This window comes from Poecile atricapillus, chromosome 1, assembly GCF_030490865.1.
Source record: "Poecile atricapillus isolate bPoeAtr1 chromosome 1, bPoeAtr1.hap1, whole genome shotgun sequence".
Taxonomy (NCBI): domain Eukaryota; kingdom Metazoa; phylum Chordata; class Aves; order Passeriformes; family Paridae; genus Poecile; species Poecile atricapillus.
This window is the reverse complement of record NC_081249.1, coordinates 136,354,386-136,381,153: the sequence shown is the minus strand read 5'-3', so window position 1 is coordinate 136,381,153 and position 26,768 is coordinate 136,354,386. Positions and strand designations below refer to the sequence as shown.

Genomic DNA, 26,768 nt, shown 5'->3' with positions numbered 1-26,768 from the left:
TTGGCTCCACAACATCTGCTCGGAAGACACGGCTCCACCATTCAGGAAATTGCTGCAAGAAAAGACAGCCTTTTGTGCACAGGGCTGGGCAACCCAACATATCTTCCACCCTTTCAACTCCCATACTCAGATTCTGCAAAAAACACAGAGTAATGCTGCCTTCATAGCAAGCCAAGCCAGTGCATTAATTCCACACTGGCCATGACATCCAACAAATGCCATCATCTTTTACAGTAGACAAATAAACTAGCATGGAGCAGGGCAGACCTCTCACACTTCTGATTCTTTGCAAACTTTTAAGGGCACCAGTGATTGCGCTGCTTCGGTTTGATGTTCTTCCTATACATCATGTCCCCCTGCCATGGCTCTTGCACATGAAGAGAAGCCACACAGAAATGACCTTCACGCTCCACATCCATCTCTTCATGCCAATCACATCAGGATCTACAAAGCAAATCCACACAGCCTAATTCTTAAGTGGAAGTGGCCACCCATGAAGTATTTCCTCAAATGCCAAGCTGAAGACGACCTTCAATGACACTCCCAATGGCTATGAAGTATAACACTTGTACACCAAAACACAGCATGAATAACCCTTTCCTTGGAAAAACAAGAGAAAGAAAAAAGCATAAACCTGCTACTCTTAACACCAGTGCAAAGGGTTCACTGAAAGAATGCAAACAAACTCCAAACCATCAAGCAAGAAAGCTACACAAGAAGTTCACTTCCACATGCTGACCTTCTGGAACCAAGAGGCTTTCAATTCTTCAACTGGAGAAGTTTCTCTTCAATTGAAAATAAAGCAGAGGGTAAAAACACGCAATATACAGGAAAAGAAATTAATGAACCTGGGTTTTCTCCTACATTGTTGATATTTTCAGCAAAGCTGCTTAGCAGGGAATGGATAATCCCTGTCCTGAATAATCCATAACAGCTTCAATTTGCTGGAGGAAGAGAAATTAGATACTCCAGCTGCTGGCTGTATGCTTTCCACAGCATCTTCTTCTTTTCGTACAATCTTCTCAATTCTGCCCACACCAATGAGTACTTCCCTATCTAAAGCCAACCTTGGCCTAAAGGCCTACATGTACCACAAGCAAAGATGGACAAACAGGATGGAAAAATAAATAACTATCATTAAAAAAACAAAGTTTTTTGAAAAGAAGTAAGGAAGCACTCTACAAACAAAATCAACCAGGGGCAAAACCAGTTGTTTGCCAACTAAACTTGTAGGCGCCCTCTTCTCACCAAGCCTCGTTTTTTTATTAAAACACATTTCTCACAGAAGCCCTTATACATCACCAGCAACCTACATAAGAGAGGATTGAGTCATCCCCAGTGCAGCACTGGGAGATATTATTAGCAGAAGCCAGGGAAGGCTGCCACACTACTGCAGCTGAAGTGCAGCTACCCTCCAAACGTCACCAACAGCAAAGGGCACTTCCTCAGCCTGATCTGAGCCTTTGGCTCCTGCCAGCTTGGCTAAACACTTGGTCTGCAAACAGCACTGGGATTGCTCAGAACATGTGCTGGCATCTTTAGGTAGCTTCTGGCTGGACTGCAGTAGGAAGCTGAAAGAGCATCTCTGATGCCCATGGGGACCAGGAGCCCCCAGGCACTATGGATTCATTCACTTGGCATCATGTTTTAAGGCTGCACACCATCAATTCCTTGAGCACAGACAGGGCCAGACAGCACCATCCAGCTTCGAGGCATTGCTGCTATACAGCTGTTATGGGAAAAAACATGAGGGAACTCTTCTTCTTCCTGCCCCAAACAAATCCAAGAATCCCTGTAACTTTTGGTGTGTTCTGTCACTTTTTTTGGGAAAGAACTTCAGAGAAATGTTGGGATTGCCTTATACATCACACAATTTGTTATGGGCTACTCATATAAAGCAAAGACTTTTTGCCCACACAAACACCTTAAGAGGTGATTTGCAGAAAAGCATCCCACAAGCACAAGCCACTCTCCTGTCTGCACTGAGATTTGACTCACACATGAAGGAGGCCTGAAGTCACACAGCAGGAATGGCTGTGCCCAAACAGACCTTTTTCTGTCCTCTGACAGAGGCCAAAGGATCTGCAGGGACAACTGAAGTGCTTGTGACTCCTCCATGGGGAGCAGCAGCTGCTACTTTAGCACATTAACATATAATCCTCCCAATTTCAGCTTAAAGCCTGCAAATAAGAGCTTGTGAGTCATGCAGCAAATTCTGCTGGGGAACTAGGACAGCTGGAGGGAGCAGGAACCAATCCCACCACCTGATTTCCATCTTTCTCTGTCTGCAAGGCTCAGACATCTCTTTACCTTCTTTACAGAAAAGTACTCACACAATCTTCATGGACCTTGGATGTATTTTACCCACCAACCATCTCCTTGAGAGGGAGGGAAAGGCTACTCATGTCAGCTCACAGAACTGAGGCATAGAGACCAGAATTGTTGCTTTTGGGAATACTCACATTTGCACCCTGGCCATGCTGAAGTCTCTATAATTTTCTGGAAGGAGCTGGAGCTATTCAAAAAAGGCCTCTCCAATCCAGCTCCCTATTTATAGTCAGAAGTAATTTCAAGCAACTATCAGCACCCTGAACAGAGTTAGGGTCATGGACCAAGCTGACCAGACTTGGGAAACATTGGGAAAAGAAAGAGGTATGCAAAACCCTCTGCACTCTTCTGCTTGGGGATGACAATTGGCCTGGAGATCCACATCCTCTCTACCATTCCGTGCCTTAAAGGACTAAGTTGTCTTCCCAAAAGACAGCTTCCTGATTCTCACAGAAACTCTTGGTCCTACAGTCTCCCCTGTAAGTTTTCCCAAACAGCTTCTTCCTTCTGCCTCCCACCAAGCACAAAGCCTGCCATTGCACATTTACAGCCAAAGTTAACACAAACTCAAACTCCTCGCTAGGAACAGAGAAGCAGCCAACTTCTGGAAAAAATCAAAGGGGAACACGTCACTGCTAGCATTGAAGATGGAGCTTGCCAGGGCTCCTCGAGGTTATTTGTCTTGCTGCCTGCTCCCAGGAAAGCTGATGCAAAGCAGCCAATCCATCCCTGCCATCCACCACACTCCCCTGAAACGCCCACCAGGAAGTTGGGCAAGTGACGCTGCCTGAATATCCAGTGCCTGTTCCCAGGCTGGCCAGCCACAATGCCTGTGTTTCCTTAGGAGCAGGGAAGAAGCAGCAAGAGAAAACTACACATGCCAAGAGCAAGGCACAGCATCTCCGGACTTCTGCTTGAAAAAACAAAGAGCAAGGAGTCAACTTAGTAGCGTAACTTTAATCAGGCTTTATCAGTAAGTGAGTGCCACCAAGAATGCGATCTGAGCACCCCAGATAAAATTGCATATGCAGGCAAGTGACTATCAGGACACAAAATGAACCAGAGCTCAGTGTCAATGAAGCCAGCTGGACTGTGCTGCAAGCCAAGAAGGTATTCCACATTTTCTTCTGCTACAAGTAAAGTCAGGATTTGGCCTGCTGGTCTCCTCTCCTCAAAATCTTTAAAAACTTACAGGGATTTTGTGTTTAAACTAGAAAAGTTAAAAAGGTATAATGTCAGCTGAGGAACTCACTGCTGTAACAGACAGCCTGAGCCAAGAGATTTCTAGCTGGTCAGCACACAACAAACAGCTGAAGCTCCACCCTGAGCCAACCTCTGACTTTCTTACCATCCCAACGGAGTTTTTTTGGAGGGCAGGTTATTTTTAATGTTTTTTTTTTAAATTGCAGCTTGTCTTAATGCTTGAACAAGGCACTTGGGCATGCTTGAGACAGCAGGCCTGACCATGTTGGTGGAGGGCTTTGACATAAATTCAATCATTAACCACAGAAGTTCAAGAGTTGGTTTGCTACTGGCCCTGTCAAAAGTTACCACGTTCAAAGTGGGAAACATAACATACAGTCCTGAAACAAAGTCCAGCAGCTTCACTAAAACTACTGCTAAAGATGAACTTCACTAAGTGGTAAGGTTTAACAGCAAAACACTCATGAGGAGGACTCAAATCCTCAGTGGTAGGTATCTGAATAGACACCTGCATGGAGGAGTTTATTTCCAGAAACAGCTGCACTGTTCAACCTCCTAGGATATTGCCAGGTTACTGCTTTATGTGCCAGAGAACAGAGCTTTTCCTCCTACTTATGCACCAGTGCTTCCAACGCAAAAGCTGTGCTGTGCCTGAGTCAGCTGTACTTACCTCTGTACATGCCAAAGTAGCCTTCCGACCGAATTGTTTTAATGAGGCAGTCAGACCTGCAAACAGAACAGAGGGAGATTAACCACAGAACCTCAAAGGTGGGTGAGCACAGAAAAAAACAAAGCAAATTTCTTGGAGTGGTTTCTATTTACATTCTGTCAGCAAAACCCCCAGCTGAGATGGGAACTGCGTCAGTCTCTCAATGTGCTGCTGTTGAGGCCTGAGACCAGTTTCAACCCCTAATTCACAGGGGCTTTGAAACCCCCGGCTCACCCTGCACACACTGTCTGCTTTATAGAAACACAAAAGGGAAAAGTGTCACGGCAAGGGCTGTTCATCCAGGGTCCCCTGTGGCAAATGCACATGAGATGTTCTAACAAGCAGATCCTCATGTACACATTTTTAAATCCAGCTCTGGAGAGGAAATAAGGGGGGCCAAAACTCCCTCCACGCTGACTTGTTTGACTTACTCCGTGAAATTTAACACAAGGCACACAAACACGAGATGACCTGAACACTCAGTCATCTGTGGCCTCCCATGCAGATTAAAGCACTTTTAACACATCAAGTCCCACAGCAGGCAGCAAGCACTCAGGCTCTTACCCTGAGGAGAGCACGGCAGGGTACCGTGCTCTAAGGGGAAAACTGTCACCTTCCTCATTGCAAACACATTTACTACCAATGGGAAAACCCTGCAGAGCACTGGAATAGCTCGAAGACTTTTGAAGGCACAGACACACACACCTAGCAAATCCAAAGGCATGGTTCAGGAAGGCTGCACAGATTCCCAGGCAGAGCTCCCCTCTCTGGACCACAGCTACATGAAACCTGGATACTGGCTGAAGGTGGCTTTAGGGTCCTTGGGAAGAGAAAGGTACTCGCTGTGGCCATAGGGGAAGGGAGAGGTGCACATGCATGTACGTGTACATAATTTAAGGAGCAAAAGGCCCTTTTAAGCAGTAATAAGAGAAGTGTGGCTGATGAAAACATGAATACATTTTTAAGACATTTGGCAACACAAGGAGTAAACTTATTCTCAGCTCTGGAGTAGTGCTGAGGTGGAAGAGAAGGAAATAACAGCTCCCTTGAGGGCTTTATGGCCCTGCCTAGGTTATGAGTGAAGAGCTCATCCTGCACTGCTGGCAGTCACGGCAATGAGTTTCCCCTCTCTGCCAGGACTCCCTGAATCCTTTGGCATCTCATTTTTCACACACCCCACTCCAGCCCTACAACTTGCAACATACTCATTTCCTTCTTCCGAGCAGCCCCTCCAACACATCTCCAAGCCCCTGAAATCTCAGTGCGCCTTTCTCCTACCCCTCTCATCAAGTTCTCACACTGCAGTGCTGGAGGCAACACATTTTCCCTGAGCCAGCGATGCTGCTTTGAACAAGCTGCAGCAGGCAAAGGAGTGAGAAGAGCTGCTCCCCACATTCATACAGCCCTGCTGCATCAGGATACAGCTTGCATGTCACTTAAAGCCCCTCAAGCTGCAGCAGAATGAGATGCAGCCAAGGCCACATCCAGCTTTCTTCTCTCTCTGGAAAAAGGGAGCCAACAGCCAACTAAAATTATACATAACATACCTGGGACAGCACAGCCCAAAAGCCAAGCTCTCTCCAGCCCTCAGAAGTCCTCCAGTGTCTTTGTCTTTTTCAAGTGAAAGATCTCTTGAGCCAAGCTCAAGAAGTAAGGCATGCTATCTTAAAGTAACAGAGCTAACATTTTAAAGGAACTTGCTGCCTTCCTGGGTGTTCAGCAGATACCAGGTAATTGGTGTAATCAGGAAATCTAGTATTGATGGGCATACAGCATTTCCAGAAAAATATGCACCTGTAACAGGGGAAACTTTCTTAGGAAAGCTCAGCCCTTCCCTTTCTCAGAAGCAGCCAGTTCAAATACACAAGGTAAATCTTATGTATTCCTTAACAGCCCCTCATCTTACAGAAATTCCTGGCTATGGACTTGACTGCTGGAGGTCAAAAGCCTCTCTCCTACAGAGCTCTCTTCCAGGCATGAGACATCCTGGCATGCAGTCCCAAGGGGTGCCTACAAGTTCTTCAACCTGCCCAAACTCCTGTTGCTGTCACATGTCAGGTCAGGAGGATAAGTGATCCTCAGGGAGGTGATGCAATCTACTGCAGGAACAGGACACAACAAAACGGGAGGCAAAGCAAAATGGGCGGTCACATCCTGCCAACAAGCCAGGGCACACTGACAGTGCAAGGAGCAGAATGCATGGGAACTGTCAAGGGAAGCACCAGAGCCTACAGCCTGAGCTCATCTCATCAGCTAGAGCAAGAAGGCTGAAGACAGAGACTGAAGACATCAGCATAGAGAGCATTTCCTTCCTATTTTCCCTCTGCCTCAAATTCTTCTGGGCAAGAAAGAGGGAAAGATGGTGTGGAGGAGCAGGGATCAGGTTACACTAGTTCTAAACAAAGTGGTAGGAGGACAGGACATACCTCACCAGTCCCAGTCCCTTCTCCCCCTAAATACTATGAATTCTTTTGGAAAACTAAGGCCTGTCACTGTTTCCTAGGATAAAGCATCTTGTACTGAGTGTGGTACACATTCCCAAAGCAGATACACAGCCCTAAGCATCCAACACAAACTCCAGGTGAATTTGGTGGGCTGTATACACTCATGCCTTCTTTTTCTACAACCTGCAGTACCTGGGGTTTTTCTGGACACAGGACTGCTGGTAACTACAGCATGTATGAACCTGTGATCCTTCAAAAGGTCCACATACGATGCTCTAGACTGGGAATGAGTGACTCCTTCCTCTTTTTAAAACTGATACAGTAAAGGAAGGATCTCAAATATCAGAAATGGAAACAGAACAGAGGCAGAAATTCCCTCAGGCACCTGACTAGCTCAGCAGACTTGTGTTCGGGATCAGGTGATCAGGATTCCTTGTGCTTTGGTTCTGAGCCCTGGCAATAGTGAACACACTGCTCTCAAGCAAGGGATGCAAAAAGATGTGGCCTCTGCAGAGAACTTCTCTGCTTGGCTCAGCAGCCTCAACAGCTGCTCTATTTGCTTTATCTGCTCTAGCACAGCTTGGCTCCAGACTGTCCCAGGCTTTCTTGAGGATAGCCCAGTTCCTAGAGATGCTGAGCTCACCTGAAAGAGGTATCAAAGTTGAAGGACTCCCTATGGAAAGCCCTGAGGGATGGTGCCCGTGTGGGCAGTACTCACAGGCTGGTGTACATCCGTTGGCCATTCTGCTGGTTCTGCAGGCGAGTTTTTGCCAGGTCAATGGGAAATACACAGGTGACCCCGATCAGCCCAGCTATCCCTCCATTGATCAGCTTGGCAGGTAAACTGTAAGGGGATGAGAGAAACAGATGTCTTAGCACTGGGTAATATAAGAGAAAGGAAATAAGAAAGAACTCTTTTGCATGAGCAGAGTTAATGCATCACTGTGAGACAAGGCTGTGCCCCCCAGCACAAAGGAAGCTCTTCTACAAAGCAAAGCTTGGTTCCTGTTGTGTACATGGGGAGACAGAGAAAGCAGCACATACCATCAGGACAAACCACTGATGAGTAGAGTGGAGCCAAACACCTAACTCACACATTACCAGGAGCAGGAAAAATTCTGTTGCCCAGGACCTGGGGATTTCTGCTGTGCCTAGAGGAGAAAAGACTGAGTGCTGGACCATGTACCACGTGGACAGACTTCAGTTAGGGCTCGATGGCATCCGAGCCAGCAGGTTTACTGACAAACCCTTTCCTGCACCACAATCAGATCTGCAGCTAATGAGAGGTTCGTGACACATCAGCTGCTACCATCATGTGGGAATGGGCCCAGCAGAAGCACCCAGCTGGCAGCCATGGAGCAGATGGCCGCAGCCACGGGAAGCTGCTTCCAGACCCGGCGCCCAGGGCCAGGGGAACACACACAAAGCAGCAGCCTGGCGAAACCACCGGGCCGGCAGCCCGCACGGCCACAGATGCGGAGACATGAGCTCATACCTCTGGGGGAAATCAAAAACTGGCTCACTGCACGTGCTGCTGCAGCACGGGGCTTTTTCCACTTCCCCTTGTGTTCCCACAGAGAATTCTTGCAAGTGGCACTGAGTAAAAGCCACATCAGCTAAACATCGGTTCCCAGCAAATTCAATTAAGAAAAATGTCCTGCACTTACATGCTCAATAAACCACTGCGCACAGAGACAAAGAAAGCCTGTTTGAGTCAGCTCCCTCCAATGAAGCACAGGATATGTCTCCCTGAACACAGGATGTGTCAGGTATTAAACTGGTGCCTGACAGCAGTCCTAGTCTGCAGCTGGGTGAGCCTGCAAGACCTATCCTCCCACCGAGGGAACCGGCACACTACCTTTCATGACAGTGACTTGCTGCTCTGGATGGGGGGACAGACTGCATCTGGAACCAGCAGTGCTGATGCTGGCTGAGGCATGGTGGGGTGAAGTCCTGCAAACATCTTCCCCCCAACAGCACTCCAGAGCACTCTGCATCAAGAGGAAATTGCAGAGAGGATCAATAAGCAGCCGTGCCTGAGGGAAAGGCAGGATATGGAGATTCAAAGTTTCAACTTGAAGGGCTCCTGAGGGAAGCAGACAAATGAGGGATGGAAAAAATATAAAAGACTTTGTCCACAAATGCTAAGTATGATCTTGACATCTCAAGACTGACATAGTGACATGCCTTGACACACTCCTTTCAGCCTTTGCTGTCCTGCACCCAAAGCTCCTTCCTCCTCAAGATCTGCCCAATATAACACACAGCCCCAGGACTGGCACAACTGGAAGAAGAGGTGCCAAGGACAGGCAGACAGATCTGAGCTCAGCCTACAGCTCCAAACTAGACAGTGCTGACTGAGATTAAATCAGCACAGTACTTCAGAAAGGCAGACCTAAATCAGTGCACAAGCTCAGTGCAGAGCCAGGCTTTCAGACCTCAACAGCTCCAGACTCTTGCCTCAGGGATCTTTGTGCCACAGTCTGAGAATGGAATAGATTTGCCTGCAAACTCGTTCACTCAGCTTGTTCTCAGGACATGGGAATATTTCAAACAGTAAGCTTCACATCATTGTGCTCTCCTCATTTAACCCGGTCACACTGAAGGAGGAGGTTAGAGACCAGATAAAAGTCTGCCAAGATGGAGACACCATGGAGAAGGAAGGTGTCTGAAGACAGGATCACCTTAACCTCCCCAAATTCAGCTCTGAAGTCACTGTTGGCAGGTCACAGACTGCGGCAAAACCAGCGCCCCCTTCCAGCCTCAGCACTGTCATTGCTTCTCTAAGTGTCCCTGAAACACCTGGGACAGGCAAACACTTGTCTTTCTCAACCTGTTCCAATAGTGAAATCATCACAGGGCTTATATCAAGTGGGACTGAGACACAAAGGTCCTGACTGCTGCTACTGTAAGTGCAAGAGATTCCCCAATTTCAGCCCAGACCCCAGCAGTAAAGGGGAATGGTCTGATGTGCCTGGGCAAGCCAAAAATTTGAGGCTGCAGACAGCCTCTGCCTGTGGAAGAGAAACTCTTGCTGAATACTCCCATCCCACCTGAATCTACCCATCCAGATTTCCCCATGAACACTGCAGGGGAAAACTAGTATCGATGGACTACAGGGCAGTATCCAGCAAGACACCAGTTAAGTTCTATATGCACGGCTGCAGAAAATGCAGTGCCCTTGATGTCACCTTGCAGCAAACCACTGCTGTTGATTTTAGTCTTTTGCTATCAATCTTGTTCTACTAAGGGGCAACAGAAACAAATCTCCTTGGCTTGGCTGCCTGTGACCACTGCAGACACATGGTCCCATCAACTGGAGAGATGACCAAAGCAGGAGAGGTGAGGGATTTGAGGCACTGAGAAGAACATGAGACAAAAACCATTCTACCTGAATCAAAAGCTTTTTCCCCTGTGACTGAGTCATCCCACTTCACACATCAGTGCTCTCTGCTCTCTCAAGGGATAAGAATCCACTGTGCCTGGTCTCTCTGTCCTATTTAGCTTCTGCACAGCTACTGCCTCTCACTACCTACGTATGCAGGGCTTAGTGAAACGGCAACAACGCAGGCTACCATGCAAATGAAGACATTTGCTCAGTTTAATACAAGAAGGGATACAAAGGTATCCCCGTTCTCCTCTTCTAGTGCTCCTACTCAGCCCTTTTAACTTGTCCCTGTAGCCAGCAAGCCCCTGCACACACTGCCAAGAGCACACTGGAGGAGCCAGAGCACATCTTTTTGGACACATCTCCTCTTGTAGGACATGTTTCCTCTTCCTTCAAAATACCAAGCTTCAAACAATCTCAGACATCTGATCCTTTTGCTTTTGCTGAGGTTATCAGCAACACAGACCTGTCAGGCTCCACGGAGGTGAATCTCAGCATGCCCTTCATGAGTGTATTGGGAGAGTTCCAAGTGCTCTCCAAATTTGGTAGCGGATGATGGCCAAATCTAGGCACACAAACACTCCACAATACTGTATTTTTATCAGCACAGCTCAGGACTGTTCACATTTCCAGACAACAGGCGTACAGGAAGATATCCTAATCATGGCAAATGCTAAGAAGGGGCAGCCCTGTTGCCTCCAGCATTCAGGCACTGCAAAGTCCTGTCCCTCTGTCACCAAATTTCATTCACTCACTCACCCCACCTGGGTACACCTGAATTGGTAACCTGGAAAAGATAATGTTAGAAAAGCAACATGAAAAACCACATAGGAATCCCACAGCATGTAGGAGTTACTTAGCTGGGGCAACTTCACAAGCAGCAAAAAGTTAAAACCACATGGAGGACTGTGCAGATCCACCTCACAAAGCTCTTAGGAAGCAAAGGGTAGAACTGTGTCTTTCTAGGAAATGCATCCCAGTTCATTCCCACAGAAGATTCAAATCCAGCTTTTGCCAGAACCAGTGCTATTAAGTTTCCACTGTTCACGTAAGTGTCAGTAATCATCGGTGCTTCATGTTCCTGCTATCACTCAAGCCTTGACTGTCTGTAGAGTAAGGGCACAAGGCAGCACAAGGCTACATGGACTTTGTCATCACAAGTACTGCATCCTTGGCTGGTCAAGGACCTGGTTTTGCTTTCTTGATGCCAACAGCTGAAGTCAGCAGGTCAGGGTGACCTTTGGAAGAAGAAACAAAAAGAAGCGGACTCATGCAGGGTAGAAAGCAGAGGGTAGAAAGAAAAAGGCAATGAGAAAAAAGAACTGAAGAAAGCAGAGATGTGACAACATGGCAGAGACAGAAAATAAGAGAAGGTTCAAAAAAAGCAAAATTAAGAAAGGAGAAGAGAAATAATCAGAACTGTTTAAGGCCAGAACAGATGGGTCAAGTGATTTTCTCCAACCTCCTGGATCCCAAATGTAAATAAGTTTGAAAGATTTTAAATAAAAACCTAAAGCATAATTTAAAAAAAAAATTAAAAGTTACCTGATCTGTTTATCAGCCATTTAATTCAAACTTGATCTTGTTAAGAAATGAATCTGTTCCTTCAAATCGTTCTTTTTCAGTCGCTTATTTCTCACTTCAGTTTCTTCCTGGGAAAGGACAGAAAGACACCAAGAACACAAAGTTGAGACACACTCTTCTTAAAGCTCAGGGGCTAATTGGAAGGTAGGCTGTAGGGTTAGGACAGCTGAGGCACAAGTGACTTAAGGGAGCACCTGATCTCCTCAAAGAGGAGACTGAACTCCAGAGGGAGCCTTATAAATGTATGTGTGTAAATATAAATATACAAGGACATATGGAGGGAAGAGTTGCCAGGGTCATCAGGTTCTAGCAGCATGTGAGGAAGGGCAGCAGCCAGGCAGGGCACAAGCTCTGCCCAGCAGCCACGACAGCCGTGTCTGCCACTTCTCTCGAACTTCAGAGAGCATTTCACACCATACCATGTGCATCCCCAACCCTCTGCATGTCCACTCAGCCAGCCCAAGATAGTAAAGAGTCATCACAAGACTCTTTCAGCACTTCCCTTCAACACATACATGCTGTGTCCAAAGGACAGCCTTCAAAAAACTGCTCTTCCAGAGGTTACTATCCTTCCCCTATTTCTGAGCTTCAACAAACAGCACATGTTCAGCCTTGTGCCAAAATTGTCTTTTAAGCAATGCCTCTCCCTCCCCAAACTACTGATGCCACTTTGCCCTTTGGACCACTCCTTTCAGCTCAGTGCCAGACAGCAGGAACCAGTTCTCTCTAAGACTCTCAATTGTTACTGTTTAATGAGAGCTGTTAGAAGTCACCACACAAAGAAATCTGGACACCAGAGAAAATTTCAGAAGTGGCCACAACTTTCAGCTTTCTGGAGATGCCTTCATCTCCTCACCTCCAGCCTGGGAATCCAATGCCCTATGCTTTCTGCAGGTGTCTCAGCAGTATTCAGCCAACTTCCTCTCTCTTCCCTTTCACCTGCCACCTGGATGTTGAGCCAGAAGCAAAGGAGGTACCTTTGCCCTTTGCCTCTGGAATGAAATTTGCTCTTCTACTGCAGATTTCTTAAGCCACAAAGAATCTCACATCCAACAGAGTGGCTTACGGGCTGACACTTCTGCTCTGAAGATACCTCTGTCTCTCAGTGCATTCCCGAGAATAAAAGGTCCCTGAAAGTGTGAACAGCTAGTGATGGTGCAAACAGGTATGAGAAGGAATTTAGGCCCCCTTCCTGTTATATCAAGTGCCAAGGATAGGACAGCATGAATCCATTTGTACAGCCCCACTCTTGGACAACATGAGACTGAAACTGCCTTTTCTGCAGCCCCACATTCGACTGGAGCTGTGAGAGAACAGCACATGGAGCTCCCTAAGGAAAGGCACTTCTCAAAACAGTGCACGCCAACCTCACCCACTGCACTATGCTGTTATACCTCCTGTGACCTCTCTTCAGACAGTTTACCTGATCTCAACTGATCTGTAGCTGCAGACCGTAAAAAGCTCCAGATCAGCTAAGTCTGCACTTTCCAAGTGAAAATCACTTACACCCTTCATTACATGTGCTTTCATATGCATATCCACAAAAGCAGCTTGGTTTAGGTTAATCTAATTTTTTTATCAAATTAACCAGAATAAGACAAAAATATAAAAATACAGGAAGACCAGCAGCTGAAAGCCTGTAACTCTGTCATAAACAAGCTGTGAATAATGAGAACTCACTTAACAATGTCTACACCCTCAATAAACTTGTGTTTATTGAGACAGGCCTGACAAAATACATGCACTAAGTGGTCCTGATAGCCTACTCCAAGCTCTGGCAAAATGCCCCCCTTGTTGCCTCTGCTGCACCCTTCCATGCAGAGGAGCATTCAGGAGGACAGGCATCCAGCAAAAAGGGCAAAAGCAAGAAAAGACAGCAAGGCTGCCAATATTCACCACAGCCAGGCAGTCAAGAGAGTGAGAGACCAAGATAGACGCACAAATACAGGGCTGTTTCTTACCTGCTGACACAAGTAGGGCAATGGAGTCCCTCTGCACCAAGATGGACTTGGGACAGCTGTGTTTAGTCCTCTCTGGCCTTTTTTCCTTTTGACTTTTGACTTCAGCTCACACCTGCCCAGTAACTACAGAGTCCTCCTGCAGCTGTCTAATACAGCTGGAAAACTGCTGCTGTTTTCCACCAGGGAACAGATACTCCTGCTGCAGCTGCACAACAAGACAGGGTAAAAACAACCTTCCCGGGTTTTAAACTGGGCAAAGTTACAGGTTTCCTTGGTGCTGGCTTTACTGCCAGCAAATACCAGGACTAGTATCATCTCCCCTAACAAAAGCCACTCAACTTGCGGGCGGGTGACGGGAAGTGAACAATGTGATCATTTTGCAGCAGACACCAGCACTTGATAACTGTTTAAACAGCACCTGGCACAGTAGAGGCCTGAATGTCTGTGGCCAGGGGATTTTAACGAATTAAGGGATTTTAATGCAATGAAGTGGAAAGTTTATTTGAGCTCTGTTTGTTTAAACAGAGCTCCAACGAATGATCATTTGCAAAACAAACCCTAAGTCACCCCAAGCTCTGACCACTTTGTTGTAATCTACAGGAACTCCCCGAGTCCCTTGAAAGAGGGTGAACGATGAAGCCTCCAGTGGTCTGGCCAGGGAGTTTCTGAGCTGAGTAAGACCTCAGTTGCTTCCAGGGCAGGAAAATAGCTGCTACTATTCTGCAGTCTAAGAGGGGGAAAAATGGGCTGGGAATTTTGTAGAACACTTAAAAAATAAATCCAGAACAACCTTATACATTTAACCTAGAAAATAAAGAGATTAAATAAAGACCTAAGTATATCTTCCCAGGAACACAGTGCTCTCAGGAGCCAAAAATCACACATAAAAGCAAGCAAGCATCTGCAGCCAAGCAGAGTGTAGCTCCAAGGCTTCCTGTGGGAGAAGTGTCAGGGAGCAGGGTTTGCATCTTCCTAGGAAATCTCCCATCAGGACCTATACTGGGGCAGCAGACAAGCCAACAGCACCAAAAAGGTGCTGATGCCTCAGAAAGTCTTTGTATGGTAAAACTTCAGGACAAAGGCACTGCTGGAACTGGGAACCTGCATGGTAAAAGAAGCTGAGGAACTGAGAAGAAACTGGTAGTAGGTGAAACAGAGAATCACCTGAAAGCCAAAGAGGCTGAGCAGCCTTCATGGAAGTGGATCCTAAATTGAACATCCCATAATTAAGAGAGTGAGAACAGCATGGGAGTATTTCCTTCCTAGAGTGCTGTTAACACAGCTAGGCATGGATTAATGCCCCATTACTTGCACACCAGGACATCCCTTTTACATTTATTAAAATGATCAGGCAAATTAGTTTCAGAGCCACACGCACACCACTGCAGTGCGAATGGCCCAAAGCTCACAATGACACATAAAAAGCCCAGGAGCCTCCTCAATCCTGCCTTTCCCTTTTCTCACCTCCCAAAAGTCAGCTCCAGATAGCGACAGAACAGCCACACACCACAATGCAATCCTGGGCAGCTCGGGAGGAATCTGGTCCTCACAGCCTAAGCCACCAGTGAAGTGGTGCTATTTTTTTCCCCCGACTTGCCACACATCTCCCACACAAATCAGACAGTGAGGCTTTCTCCAGGACAACCTTTGTATCTACTCTCCTGATCCCATGGGGCATGGGGCTGAACTTTCAACCTTCAGTTTTTGCTTTATCACCTGAAGGAAATGTTTACTAGAGAATCACAACCCAGTGTGAGGCATGGAGGGGAACACACAGACCTCATCACGTCTCATTAATGCATCACACCAGCAAGCTTGGATTGGAGACACAGGCACCCAACATCTCCACAAGCCATCACGGGAGAAGAAACAGGTTAAACTTACACCTCTCTGACCTTGCTCATTGCATTTAGTGCTACCACACTGCCCTATAGATGTGGGTTGCCACCTCTATCCCCAGATGCCACTGCTCTACCCCCAGTCTGAGCTGAGCACAGCACCTTCCTTCCTCCACTCTTCCCCAGCCAGGCTGCCAGAGCCATAGCTGGCATACTCCAAGCCAGCTGTGGGCTCCCAGTCCACCAGCTCCCCCACTCCTGCAGGCATCAGCCCCACCCCTCCCAGAGGCCAGCTCTTCACTTCTGCCCTCTGCCAGCACTCCACTTCTGCCTTCTGCCAGCACTCCCATTTCCAGATCCCCTCCCCAGCAGCTCCAGGGCAGCTGAGCACATCCTCTCAGGCTCAGACTGCTGCACATGCCGATTTATCTAAGCACACACAGGCTGCCTATGTGTAAAGAAAACCTTTAGCAAATGTCAGCTGGTGCTGCGGCCGAAGAAAGCAATCTGTCTTTCCCTATAACCAAACGTGTTCCCATCCCTCATTTCATGCCAGCACAAATATTTGTGCTGGGCAGTCAGACAGGAATGAGACAGAACTGGAGCTCCAGCATGTGCTGGAGCTGTTGCTAAAAGCCAACTTCCAAACTACAACCTTGACTTAAGAATAAACAGCAGAAGGGGAAGTCATGACTCCCTTCCACAAATTTCTATTTGTCCTGAGAGTAGACAAACTCAAAGCCCTAGTGAGAGAAGCTGATGTCAAGAAGCAGGGCTCAGAAGGTGAACAGAGGAAGCAAAGCTGTACCAGCATCCATTGTGTCAAGAGGACACAGTCACACAACCATTCACAGTCAGGGATGGCAGGGGGAAGCAATCAGTAAGGAGTACCTGCTGAGAGAGGAGAAACCCTCTGGGATCAGCACACTTTCCATCACAGCACAAATGCATCTGAAGGTGTGGACACTGCCAAATTTTGTTAATGACTGGAGCAAAGCTATCATAACAATAAGGTTTAAGGAGTGCAAAATAAACTTCAAGTATTTCCTGAGAGAAGCTGCTTTCTAGATGCAGGCACAAAGTGCACAAGGGAGATGGCATCAGGTAATGTCACCTGGGGAGAAGCTGTCAACTTGGCTCTTGCCTGTTCAAGAGATTTTGGGACAGAGAGGATGGAGAAAATAGGTGGCAGTTTAATCTGCTGCCTGCTTGCCTTTAGGCCCTTGAAAGCAGGGACTGCCATGAATTTCCTGCAGGACCTGGCAAGGCATTAGTCCTCAAGCAAACAAAGCAGCTCTCCAACATGCTGGTGAATGCTCCCCACAGTCACCAAGTGTCACTTCTGCAGCTGCACAAGGGACAGCACAGCCCCTACACACCGTTCTGCCACCAGACAGAAGCCCCAGGGCTGCACACACAAACTCACCTGCCTCGTAGTCAGCAGCTCGCTGCACCCATACCACACTGGGCTGTGAAAGCACCAATCTAAAGGCAGTCTTCCCCCTTGCCTCAGGTGATAAAAGGGCAAAGTACCAGCAGGGAGGTGCCATGCAAGCCACCTGCACCATTGGCTGCTTGCAGTCTCTGGGTACAGGCTCAATGCCACAGCACCCACTCAGCGGGCAAGGCACAGGATGAAGAGCCTCAGCACACAGGACGCTACTCCCTAACAGCCCCTGCAAGGACTCTCAGCTCCAGCAGTCCCTTCCCATCCTCCACAACTGACCTCTGTCTCATGCAGCTTCCCTCAGGCTGGTTGGGATGGGTGCCCCCCTCCATGCCCTCCTATCACCGTGAGAATAGTCAGGCTGGCACCCTTGCAAAACTGCAGGCAAACTTTGCCCCCATACCCAGCCTCCACTCTCCCTGTGCACTGGGGAGCCTTAACTTCATGCCAAGAGACCACATGATGAGAGAATGCCTTGAAACATCTCCAGCGTGCCACAAAGGATCAGGCGAGTTCCCTGGCTGAGGGCATGTTGTAGAGGTGTTTGGCTTTGCAACTGCAGCTGGTGGCAACGCCCAACAGAGGGGAAAAAGAGGAACAAAACTCTCAATTTACAATGACTCCGGAGCTTGCATTCCAGCTCCATCACTGACTTGCTCTTCACCTACAGAAGGATTTTGAACCACAGCCTGAGGAACACCCTGTGTCTATGACAACATTCCAGCTTAGGAAAAAAAAAGCCTCGAACAAAACCAGTCGAATATCTTAGCAGACACACCACATCCAAACCAGTGCAGTCACCCATAATATTGCAACAGAAGAGGATTCACAGCAGGACCATGTTGGAAGTGTCACAGGGGACAATCCCACAAACCCCTGGAACTACAGCAATATCCTATATTCTGATATTGTATACACACTGTTTTAACTATCCTCTCCACCAGGATTTACTTGAGACCACAGGAGATTCACACAAAGGTAGTCAAGATTTGCCTGCTGCCCTCAGTCACCAGGGTCACCTCCTTGCAAAGCAAAGAAGTTACTAAAGCCACCAGGCAGAGCCTTGACTGCTCCTGGCAGCTGCCCCTCTTGCCTGCCTGGTCTCAGCCACACTAGGAAAAGCCAGCATAGCTGCTGACTCAAAAGCAAGGATCAAAGTGAGTGGAGCAGCAGGTATCACGGCAAAGCAAAGGGACAAAACAGCAGGGAAGCAGGTGGGGAACTTCCTGCCTCCAGGCAGTAAGAGTAGGAGGAACACACCCACTTTTCCTACTTCCTCCTCGCTGGGCTCTCCATCCTGCTGGAAACATAGGCCGGTCCCCCACTCGCAGTACAGCATCATGCAACCCTGCCTGCTTTGCTGAGAAATCTTTTGCAGTAAGTAAAAACAAGAAGACAACAAGCACCCGCTGTTACCTTTGTGAGAGCAAAGGCTTGGAGCAAGGCTTCCAAAAGGCACTGTGAGCAGCAAGAGAAGAGCCTTCCTGGCGTGGAGAGCTTCTCCAGGCAAAAAAAACCAGCAATTTACTTAGATTAGAGCAGAAGCCATTTGCCCCATTGCTTAACGAAAGGAGTCCCAAGGAGGCGTCTTCTTGCATCAGCACAATCCCTTTAACACTGAGATGCCAAGTCATCTGCCAAGACAGAAAGACTTGGGGAACAGGCCTGTGCTGGTCTGGAACAAACACCAGATACACCCTTTTACGCTGCATGCCTTGGGTAACTGTCCTGGATCAAGAGACAGAAAGCTAACGCTCATCTTGAAGCTGGGCTTCAGTACTGCAGCGCACCAAAAGGCCCCAACACCTACCTGGGATCCATCATTTTAGGGGCTGCTCTGACCTTCAGTCAAGGAAAGTCCCTGTTCTGGAGGTTTTGCAACTGAGCTGCAAGATGGGATGAGTAAGGACAGCCCTTAGGAGAAGTGACTCACCCAGGGCTCACATGGAAAGTCGTGTATCAAAGACATTGGAGATGCTAAGCTGAAGGAACCAGAGGGACGGTTTCGGCAGGACAAATGAGCTTGCAGGCATCTTATCGAGAACACACAGAGTCCTGTTCCACTGAAGGGCAGCACATTAAAACACTCTTAAGGCAGCATCTTCCTTCACAGGAGAGAGACAGGTCTGAAACTACTCACAGCACCCCTGGCAAGACTGAGGGGAGCAAAGGAAACCCATAGGAACTGCTGGTGCTCTTCCCATCTCAACTTGCCTCCTCTCAAAGTTCTCAAAAAGGCAATTGGGTCAAGTCTCAAAAGACCTGGCTCTTCTGCTCTGCACAAATGCCACATCAAGCATGCTGCCCTGCTGCCCTGTCACTCCTCTGAACACTTACAACACAAGTAACAAGCCTCTAAATTTAGGACAACTACTCATGCTCAAAGCAAAATGCCTTGGAGTAGGTGCCAGAAGGCTGAAAATCCTTTCCATGCATCTCATCATAAAATCTTCAGTGATGTGGTCATAGAAGGCCAGGGCATGGCCATAGCAAAAATTCAGGTCCAGCACTTGCTTTGGAAATAGTGGTGGATTCCACTCTTTGGTCTGTAGAAACCTGCAACTCCACCAATTCAAAAGGATCTGTAAGAAGTACCTACAGAACAGGTAATCCATACACAAATACAATGAACTATACATCCATATATATATGGAACAACTTCTACACAAAATTGTTATTTACATTAAGATTATAATGGGCTAGGTTATTCTGCAGCTGCAGAGCCAACAGTAGAAGCACAAGGTAACTGGCAGTAAATGGCCTGCATATGACCATGCTGCTGTACAAGCAAGTGCACCTTGGATGTCACTGGACAAACATAAATGGGTGCTTATTGCCAGTAATGCTCCTTTCCAAGTGCCACCTGAGAAATCATGTAGTCACATGTTGAACTGATGCAATTCCAAATATTCTTAAATCTACCTTCCTCTGGATCTGTTCTCTGTACCAGGTTTTATGAAATTACAGCTTCAGAGACATGCAGGATTAGCTGGAGAGAGAAGACAACTTTGCTGAGCTGTCGGGGGTCTGGCAGATGGGAGAGAGAGTAAGGAGAACAATTAAGAACTTACATATAGCACTCCTTTTCCATAATCTGGTGGTCAATGAAAAGGGAGAGCCAGCTGACAGTGACAGACAGACCAACCCTTTGAACTGGAAGGTCATACCATGGAGAAATGACATGGTGCAAATCCTTCTTTTGAGTGCTTTTCCAAGAGGCCGAGTAGAAAAGAGTTCTCCCCCCTTCCAGTTTAAAATAATCACCATGTACAAAGTGGTAACTAAAAACAACCAACCAAGAAGCCCAAGGGAAAGTTAAGGGCCGGATTCTATCTCAGTAGGAATGAGGTAGAGCTGAGGTCCTGGGGCCTGAAAGGGACCATTCATTTCCCACCAGCAATGAAACCAGGGCTCTTGGCTCTCAGCTTTCTTCACTGAAAGAAAGGGTGCCAGTGACCCTGCTGGGAGGAATAAGCATCTTTTCAGGCCAAATTGCATCAGTACCTCACCAGAGCAACACTCAATCAACCACAGAACTGTTCCTGTTGGATGCCTTAAAGTGTGTAGTCCTAGGATGGTGCTGGTTCACTGGGGCCAAAGTGGAGGCTGCAGAGGGGAAGGGCTGACAGCTCATGTCACTGCTGCACCCACAGTGGACTCCTGGCAGCCCTGCCCTGGGGCTAGCATGGAGAGTGGCTTGGTGAGCTGCTCTGTTCGCTCCATCAGTGCTCTTGCCACTGACTACTTCCTCCTGGACTGCTGGGGGTCTTTTCTGCTCTCCTGGATTGCAGAGGATCTTTTCTGCTCTCTCCGTCCCTGTCTACCAGCTCAGGGGGCCAGTTGCCATGAGAATACTCAGTTTTACTGGTAAAGACTGAGACAAAGAAGGCATTAAGCACCTCAGTCTTTTCCTCAGCCTTTGTTGCTGTTTCCTCTGCATCCAATAAAAGATGTGGATTCTTTTTGGCCTTCTTTTTTATTGTGTATTTATGAGAACACTTTTTATTACTTTTCACAGCACTGGCCAGATTGAGCTCTAGCTGAGCTTTCGTCCTTTCTAATTTTCTCCCTACATGATCTAACAATGTCCTTGTACTCTTCCTGAGTCTTTTGAATTTCTTCTTTCAAATGCTGCAAACCCTTTTTTTGCCCCCCTTGGTTCCTGCAGAAGCTCCCTGCACTACTAGGCTGGTCTTTCCCGCTGGCTCATCTTTTGGCACACAGGGACATCCCACTTCTTTAAAATTTTCTTTCTAATGTATGTTCAGCCTTCCTGGACCGCCTTTGCTGACTTCCTTCCTTATTCATCAATAATTGAAAACTGTAATTTCATGGTCACTGTGCCCCAGACTGCCTCCAAACACCACATCTCCCACCAGCCTTTCTCTGCTTGTAAACAGCAGGTCTGGGGGGCAGGACCCCTGCTAGGCTCTGACCAGCTGTGTCAGAAGTTACCTCCCACACAGCCCAGGAATCTCCTAGACTGCCTTCTCTCTGCTGTGCTGAGATTCCAGCAGACATGCAGCAAGTCTCCCACAAGAAGAAGGGCTGACAATCACAAAGAAGTTGCTCATGGAATAATTAATCTGTCTCTTCATCCTGGTTGGGTGGTCTGTAATATACTCCCCTCAGGGTGTCTGCTTTGTCAGCCTTTCCCCTGATTCTCACCCACAGGCACTCAAGCTTATCACTACCCTTGAGCTCTCAACAGTCAAAACACTCCCTAATAGACAGTCACTGCCTCTCCCTCCTTGACTGTCCCTTCTGAAGAGCACGTAGTCCATTGCAGCACTCCAGTCACAGCAGTCATCCCACCATGTTTCCATGATGGTGCCTACATCATAGCTTTCCTGCTGCCATGCTCTGCCACAGCTTCTTGTGCACCTCCTTCTTGGCAGAGCATGGGAAACTGAAAAGTCCTCGATTTAGAGTGAGCAATATGTAGCAGCAACTAAGATATCAGTGTGTTATTGTTTTCATACCAAATTCAAAACACAGCAGTGTACCAGCTACCAGGAATATTAACTGTATCCCAGACAAAGCCACAACACTGGCTAAAAAAGCTGTCCTGGGAAAAGCCTCCTGTCTTGGTGTGTACCAAGCATTTCACAGCTTTGAGCCAGCATGAGGCAAGCAATGTCCCTTTCTGCTCCTGAAACAAAGGAAAAAGGAAGAGGGGAGAGAATTCACCTTCTCTGGGCAGTATATGAGGTATCCCAGCAGGTATTTATCTTCCCCCAGACTTTCTTTGGCTTTTTCTCCCTGCTGCAATACAGCTGTTAGGAACTGCACATGGGCGCCCCTGCAGATCCTCACCCATGCACCACTCACAAAGCCTTCATTAAAACACCGAGCCCTCCTTAAAATAGGCTCTAAGAAAGTAGAAATTAAATTTACCTGCTTCAATCTGCTGCAGAAAGACTTGTGTGCAACCCTGGTCACTCCATACAGATCTCAGACTTGTTTTCCTTCTGTGCCTCTCAGGAGGCCCAGGCTCTCAGCAGAGATGCAATCCAGAAGAACTCACCATCTCTGCTGGAGCTTGGGGACTTGGTCCCCTGCCAGATGCAGCAAGAGGGCACATTATTACAAGTACATACACACTTTTGTCCCGTTTTATGGAGTTTCATTGTCCCTTTGACTATGACAACTTCATCTTCTCCATGATGCTCCTGCACAGGCTCATGATGGCCAAGAACATTCCAGCCTTGCAAGCCCAAGCTTAGTAGGCAGAAACAGCAAACAGGTAAAATAAAAAGAGTGAGTAGGAGCAGGCAGGACATCTGCATCTCACCCTGTTATTTGTAGAAAACCTGACCAAAACAGCATAAGCACATCAACAGCTTTCCAGTACCATTCTTCCTGATCCTCCTCCCAGCTTATGCTCAACACAAAGAGCACAACCTGTGATTATTGAAGAAGGGGGAAGAAGAGAAGAAATGCAGGAAGTCTCCTGTGCATGCATGGTGGTCTTGGCTGAAAAAATGTTTAACCCCCAAATGTTTAACTCACTAGTTTTAGAATCAGTGCAGGACTTTACTATCCCACATGCAGAACTACTGGAACACAGATACATGTCACCACCCTGGACTCAGACTGCATCATTCCAGAGTAGTGGAGCACAAACCACAACCTGCACCTTCTGTGAAAAAAGGAAGCAAAAAAAAAACCCCAAACAACAAAACCGAAACAAACATCCCAAACACCTGGTGGCAAACATCCTGCCAGCATTCCATGGGACCTAGCTAAGTGCTGTGCATGGCAAGACACAGAACAGTAAAAGGAATCAAGGACCACAGTCCTGCAGCAAACGAAATTACTTGCAACTATTTTTGTCCTTTTACAAGAACCTTGCTCTTTCGCAGTCTCAAGTACGAGCAGCATCAGAAATACACTAGCCACTTCCTCTGCCTCAAAATCACCAAGGGGAAATAGGGTAGACAGCGAAGCAAAATTACTATCAGTACCTAGCATATAACCTGATTGGAGCAGAGTTTAAGCGTGGGTTGCTAAAGTTTATTTCTGTAAATTTCCACCTCCCAGTCTGTGTCATATTTCGCTGATTCATTCTACACATCCTTTTCTACCGACAGCATAGAGCATAGGAAATACTCAGGGCTGGTTGTTTAGTAAACCTGCACTGAAAGTTCCCTTCCATCTACTGCGCTTGCTGCTAATTCCCTTCACAGCTCTGCTCATTAATAAAAATACAACACAATAAAAGAGAACCGCACACATACACACCTCGCCCAAATTTCCTCCATACTGGCTGGTCCTGAGTCACCACCAGTGATTAACTGTTGCCATCCACGGAGGAGGACACGGTTATTAAATTAATAGGGGCTGCTTAACCTGGCTACAAATATACATAAGTTCTTTGTGCCTTAGTGAGCTAATAAGGCATGTGCTAATTACATTAATTCAAACAAGCCCAGCATGCCCTGAGGGCAAAGGGAGAGAAGGGTGCAGCAAACCCAGGCTCTTTCATAATAGCTGTGAGAGAGCGGAAAGTACTTGCCTTGACACAGCTTTTGGAGAAGCTCAGGAACGCTGCGGCTGGCACCCTACGGCTCGCTCAGCCCAGCTGCTGCCTGGTTAATGTGCAAAATCCCTGCTCATTCACTCAGCTCTTGGTGCAATGATAGATACAGGAGCCTCTCTCCGAAGGGCCAACCAGCTTGTCTCTTCCCATCTCTATGGCCCAGAGCACACCAGAAGCCTTGGGATGACACCATGCTGCTTTGGGACTGTGAGCCTGGGACCCTGCTGGCAGCCCCCTTCCCACAGCACCACATGGCACCAGCAGCCTCAAGCCCTGGAGCAGCACCAAGGGCTGCAAGTCACCCATCACCCAGCCATGTGATGCTCCTCATACAGTCCTATCTCCTCCCCATGCCCAAAGTCAGCCATGACAGCTCAGCCAGACAGGCAGCATGCAGAGCCTGCAGTGGGACCTTAACCAAGTTAGGCAACAGTCCTTAAACCTATCTGACAATGGAGGAAGGCAGAAGGGACAGTTGCACCTCCCATGCTGAAATGGCAACAGAGCCTTCAGAAACAGAACAGGCTGTAGCAGCGAGAAGGAACGGGACAGCAGGAAAGAGACACACAATCCCAGCAAGGTTCAGATATGCTCAGAGATGAGCCTCCCATCTGTCCAGCCCAAGGGTAAGCAGATCCCTAACTTTTGTCACCCCTGGAGAAGAAGGCTCAGCATCAGCTGTGTTCACACTGAGGTGTCTGCTAGGAACTGTCACCACTTCCGGGCATGCAGGGGAAGGAAAGGAAGAGGAGAGGAAGTTGGTCATATTTCTTGGCACCTCCAAGGATACATGCTCACCAAGTAATTTCTGTAGGACATGCTTTTCCTGTAAGCACTAGGGGACTGTGCTGGAGCAAAGCAAAGGTGTTGGTTGTTTTTTTTTTCCCCTCTCTTCCCACTTCTTCCTATACTGCATGCACCTGGCAGTACGCAGGGCCATCCCTATCAGATGTGAAAAGACACCACCTTTCTCTGGCTGCCATGCTATGTGAATTTTAAGTGTTATAAAGGCATGATGCTGTCTCTCCAGATCGAAGAGAGAATCTACAACCAGGCGCCAGGTGAGAGCCAGTATTGTGGAAGGGTAACAACTCAATTTTTTTCTGCACAAAGAGGCACTGGTACAGGCTTAACGCAGTCTTGACAGTGTGTTGGCAGAGAAGGTACAAAGATTTTCATGAAGGGAACAGTACCGGGGATTTTTAGCCCCTGGAAAATGCCACATGATTTACTTTCCCAATAGGGACTGTGGTTACTCAACCACTTGTCCAGCGTAACTTCAGACTACTGCTCTTCCTTTCCCCAGCAACTCAAAGAACTGATTTTGGACCAGGCCTATTCCCAGGTCATACGTAGCTGTGAACACACAAATGCTTGTGTTGACATAAGCGGAGAGAGGTAAGTGTGGAAGCAGGGCTGTTCCTCTTGGCAGTGGCCTGCAGCAGCCTGCTGAGTGCACCGATAAAGTAAACCAATATACAACAATAAAACAGAACAAGAATCCCTCCAGGGAAGCCTGGGAGATAAGAGCTTCTGGGCCCTTAACAAAATTGTTTGAAAGGCCTAGTAACCCAGAGCCCTGTGGGTCTGTATGTCAACTGATAGCTGTCACTCAAGAGTCCCTAAGAGGGACTGCTGAGTCTGGCTGAAACTGCAAAGCATCCCACAAAGCCCGCATCCTGTCCCTGTAGCAAAGCCACAGTGCACCGAGAGCATCAGTCACCAGCATGGGAACCAATGCTAAAATATCAGCAGTTAATGAAACAGGACCTCAGTACATGAAAGGATGGATCCTTCCTGCGTCACCCTTTGGAGTCAAGAGCTAAGGCAAGGTGACTGAGCAGCATCGAGCAGGAGCCATCATGTAAGCATGCCCACACTGGTGTACATGCTGCAAGCTCAGCTGCCCACTAGAGCCGAGGCTGTATTTCAGGTGCCTTTTGTACAAGAGACCAGACGTGGAGGATTGTCAGGATAACAAAAGGACATTTCCCAGCCTTCCAAACACTTTGCAACAGCAGGTAGAGACCTCTCTGAAGAACAAAGTTTATCTCATTACTTCTCAGTGTCAAAGGCAGAATTTCACTAATGCTCCCAGTCCACTAGAAGAAATGCCATTTAAATGTCGTGTTAGTCAATATTGCTTGCCTCTCAGCCACAGGACACTGCTGCTGCCAGTCCCTTTTTTGTGGGGGTACGTGAACACAACTGTTCCGCTCCTGCATTGCCAACAGCCCTTCTTGCCTCCCACCTCAGCTGTTTTGCTTATGCCAAAACTATTCAGATTGCAGCAAAATGGTTCCTTGCTAAATGTACATCAGCAGCCCCACAGAGGTCATGCTGCTTCTGAAGAGGTTAGCAGCTCCTCCAGAGAAACTCATACACACTCTATAACAAGCAGAGGAATTGTCAAGGGGACTGCAACCACCGCCTGATGGCTCAGGAGTCTGTGGCATAATCCATTCACCAGCTCCCTGCTCACCCAGAGTGCTGTGAATCAGCAGGCTGTAAGGCAGGCAAGGCATTCCCAGCAGGAAGACAATGGATTTTGGAGGCTACAGACAAATGAAAACACATCCAGTCCTGCTTACCTGAGTGCAGGGAGATGAGTAGCACAAGAAAGAAAAAAAGAGGAAAAAGTGAAGTATATCAAACTTGGAAAATCATTCTCTGAACATCAGATGTCTCACCTGGCTATTCCATATGCACAACACAATGCTGCTACCTGACAGATGTCTCCACGAGAATTTACCTGACACATTCCCAGGGAAGCAATTAATCTTGCACTGTTTAAGAATTAGACCTGTTTACAAAAAGTTTCCAA

General features: G+C 47.5%; 1 protein-coding gene across 5 annotated transcripts in view; it reads right to left on the bottom strand.

The window, feature by feature from the left end:
* SLC25A22 (solute carrier family 25 member 22) overlaps positions 1-26,768 on the bottom strand; it is a 51,899-nt gene that overhangs the window by 17,018 nt on the left and 8,113 nt on the right. For 3 of the 5 annotated variants that reach the window (XM_058825855.1, XM_058825870.1, XM_058825859.1), the window contains exons 2-4: positions 11,618-11,724; positions 7,403-7,528; positions 4,202-4,257 (exon numbers count right to left, since the gene is read on the bottom strand). In XM_058825855.1, coding sequence (XP_058681838.1) covers positions 4,202-4,257; positions 7,403-7,528; positions 11,618-11,637 — 202 coding nt within the window. In that variant the 5' untranslated portion in view covers positions 11,638-11,724. Of the gene's footprint in view, positions 1-4,201; positions 4,258-7,402; positions 7,529-11,617; positions 11,725-13,617; positions 13,637-16,881; positions 17,078-26,768 lie in introns of those variants that run through there. The other 2 variants (XM_058825849.1, XM_058825864.1) reach the window with 2 other exon arrangements.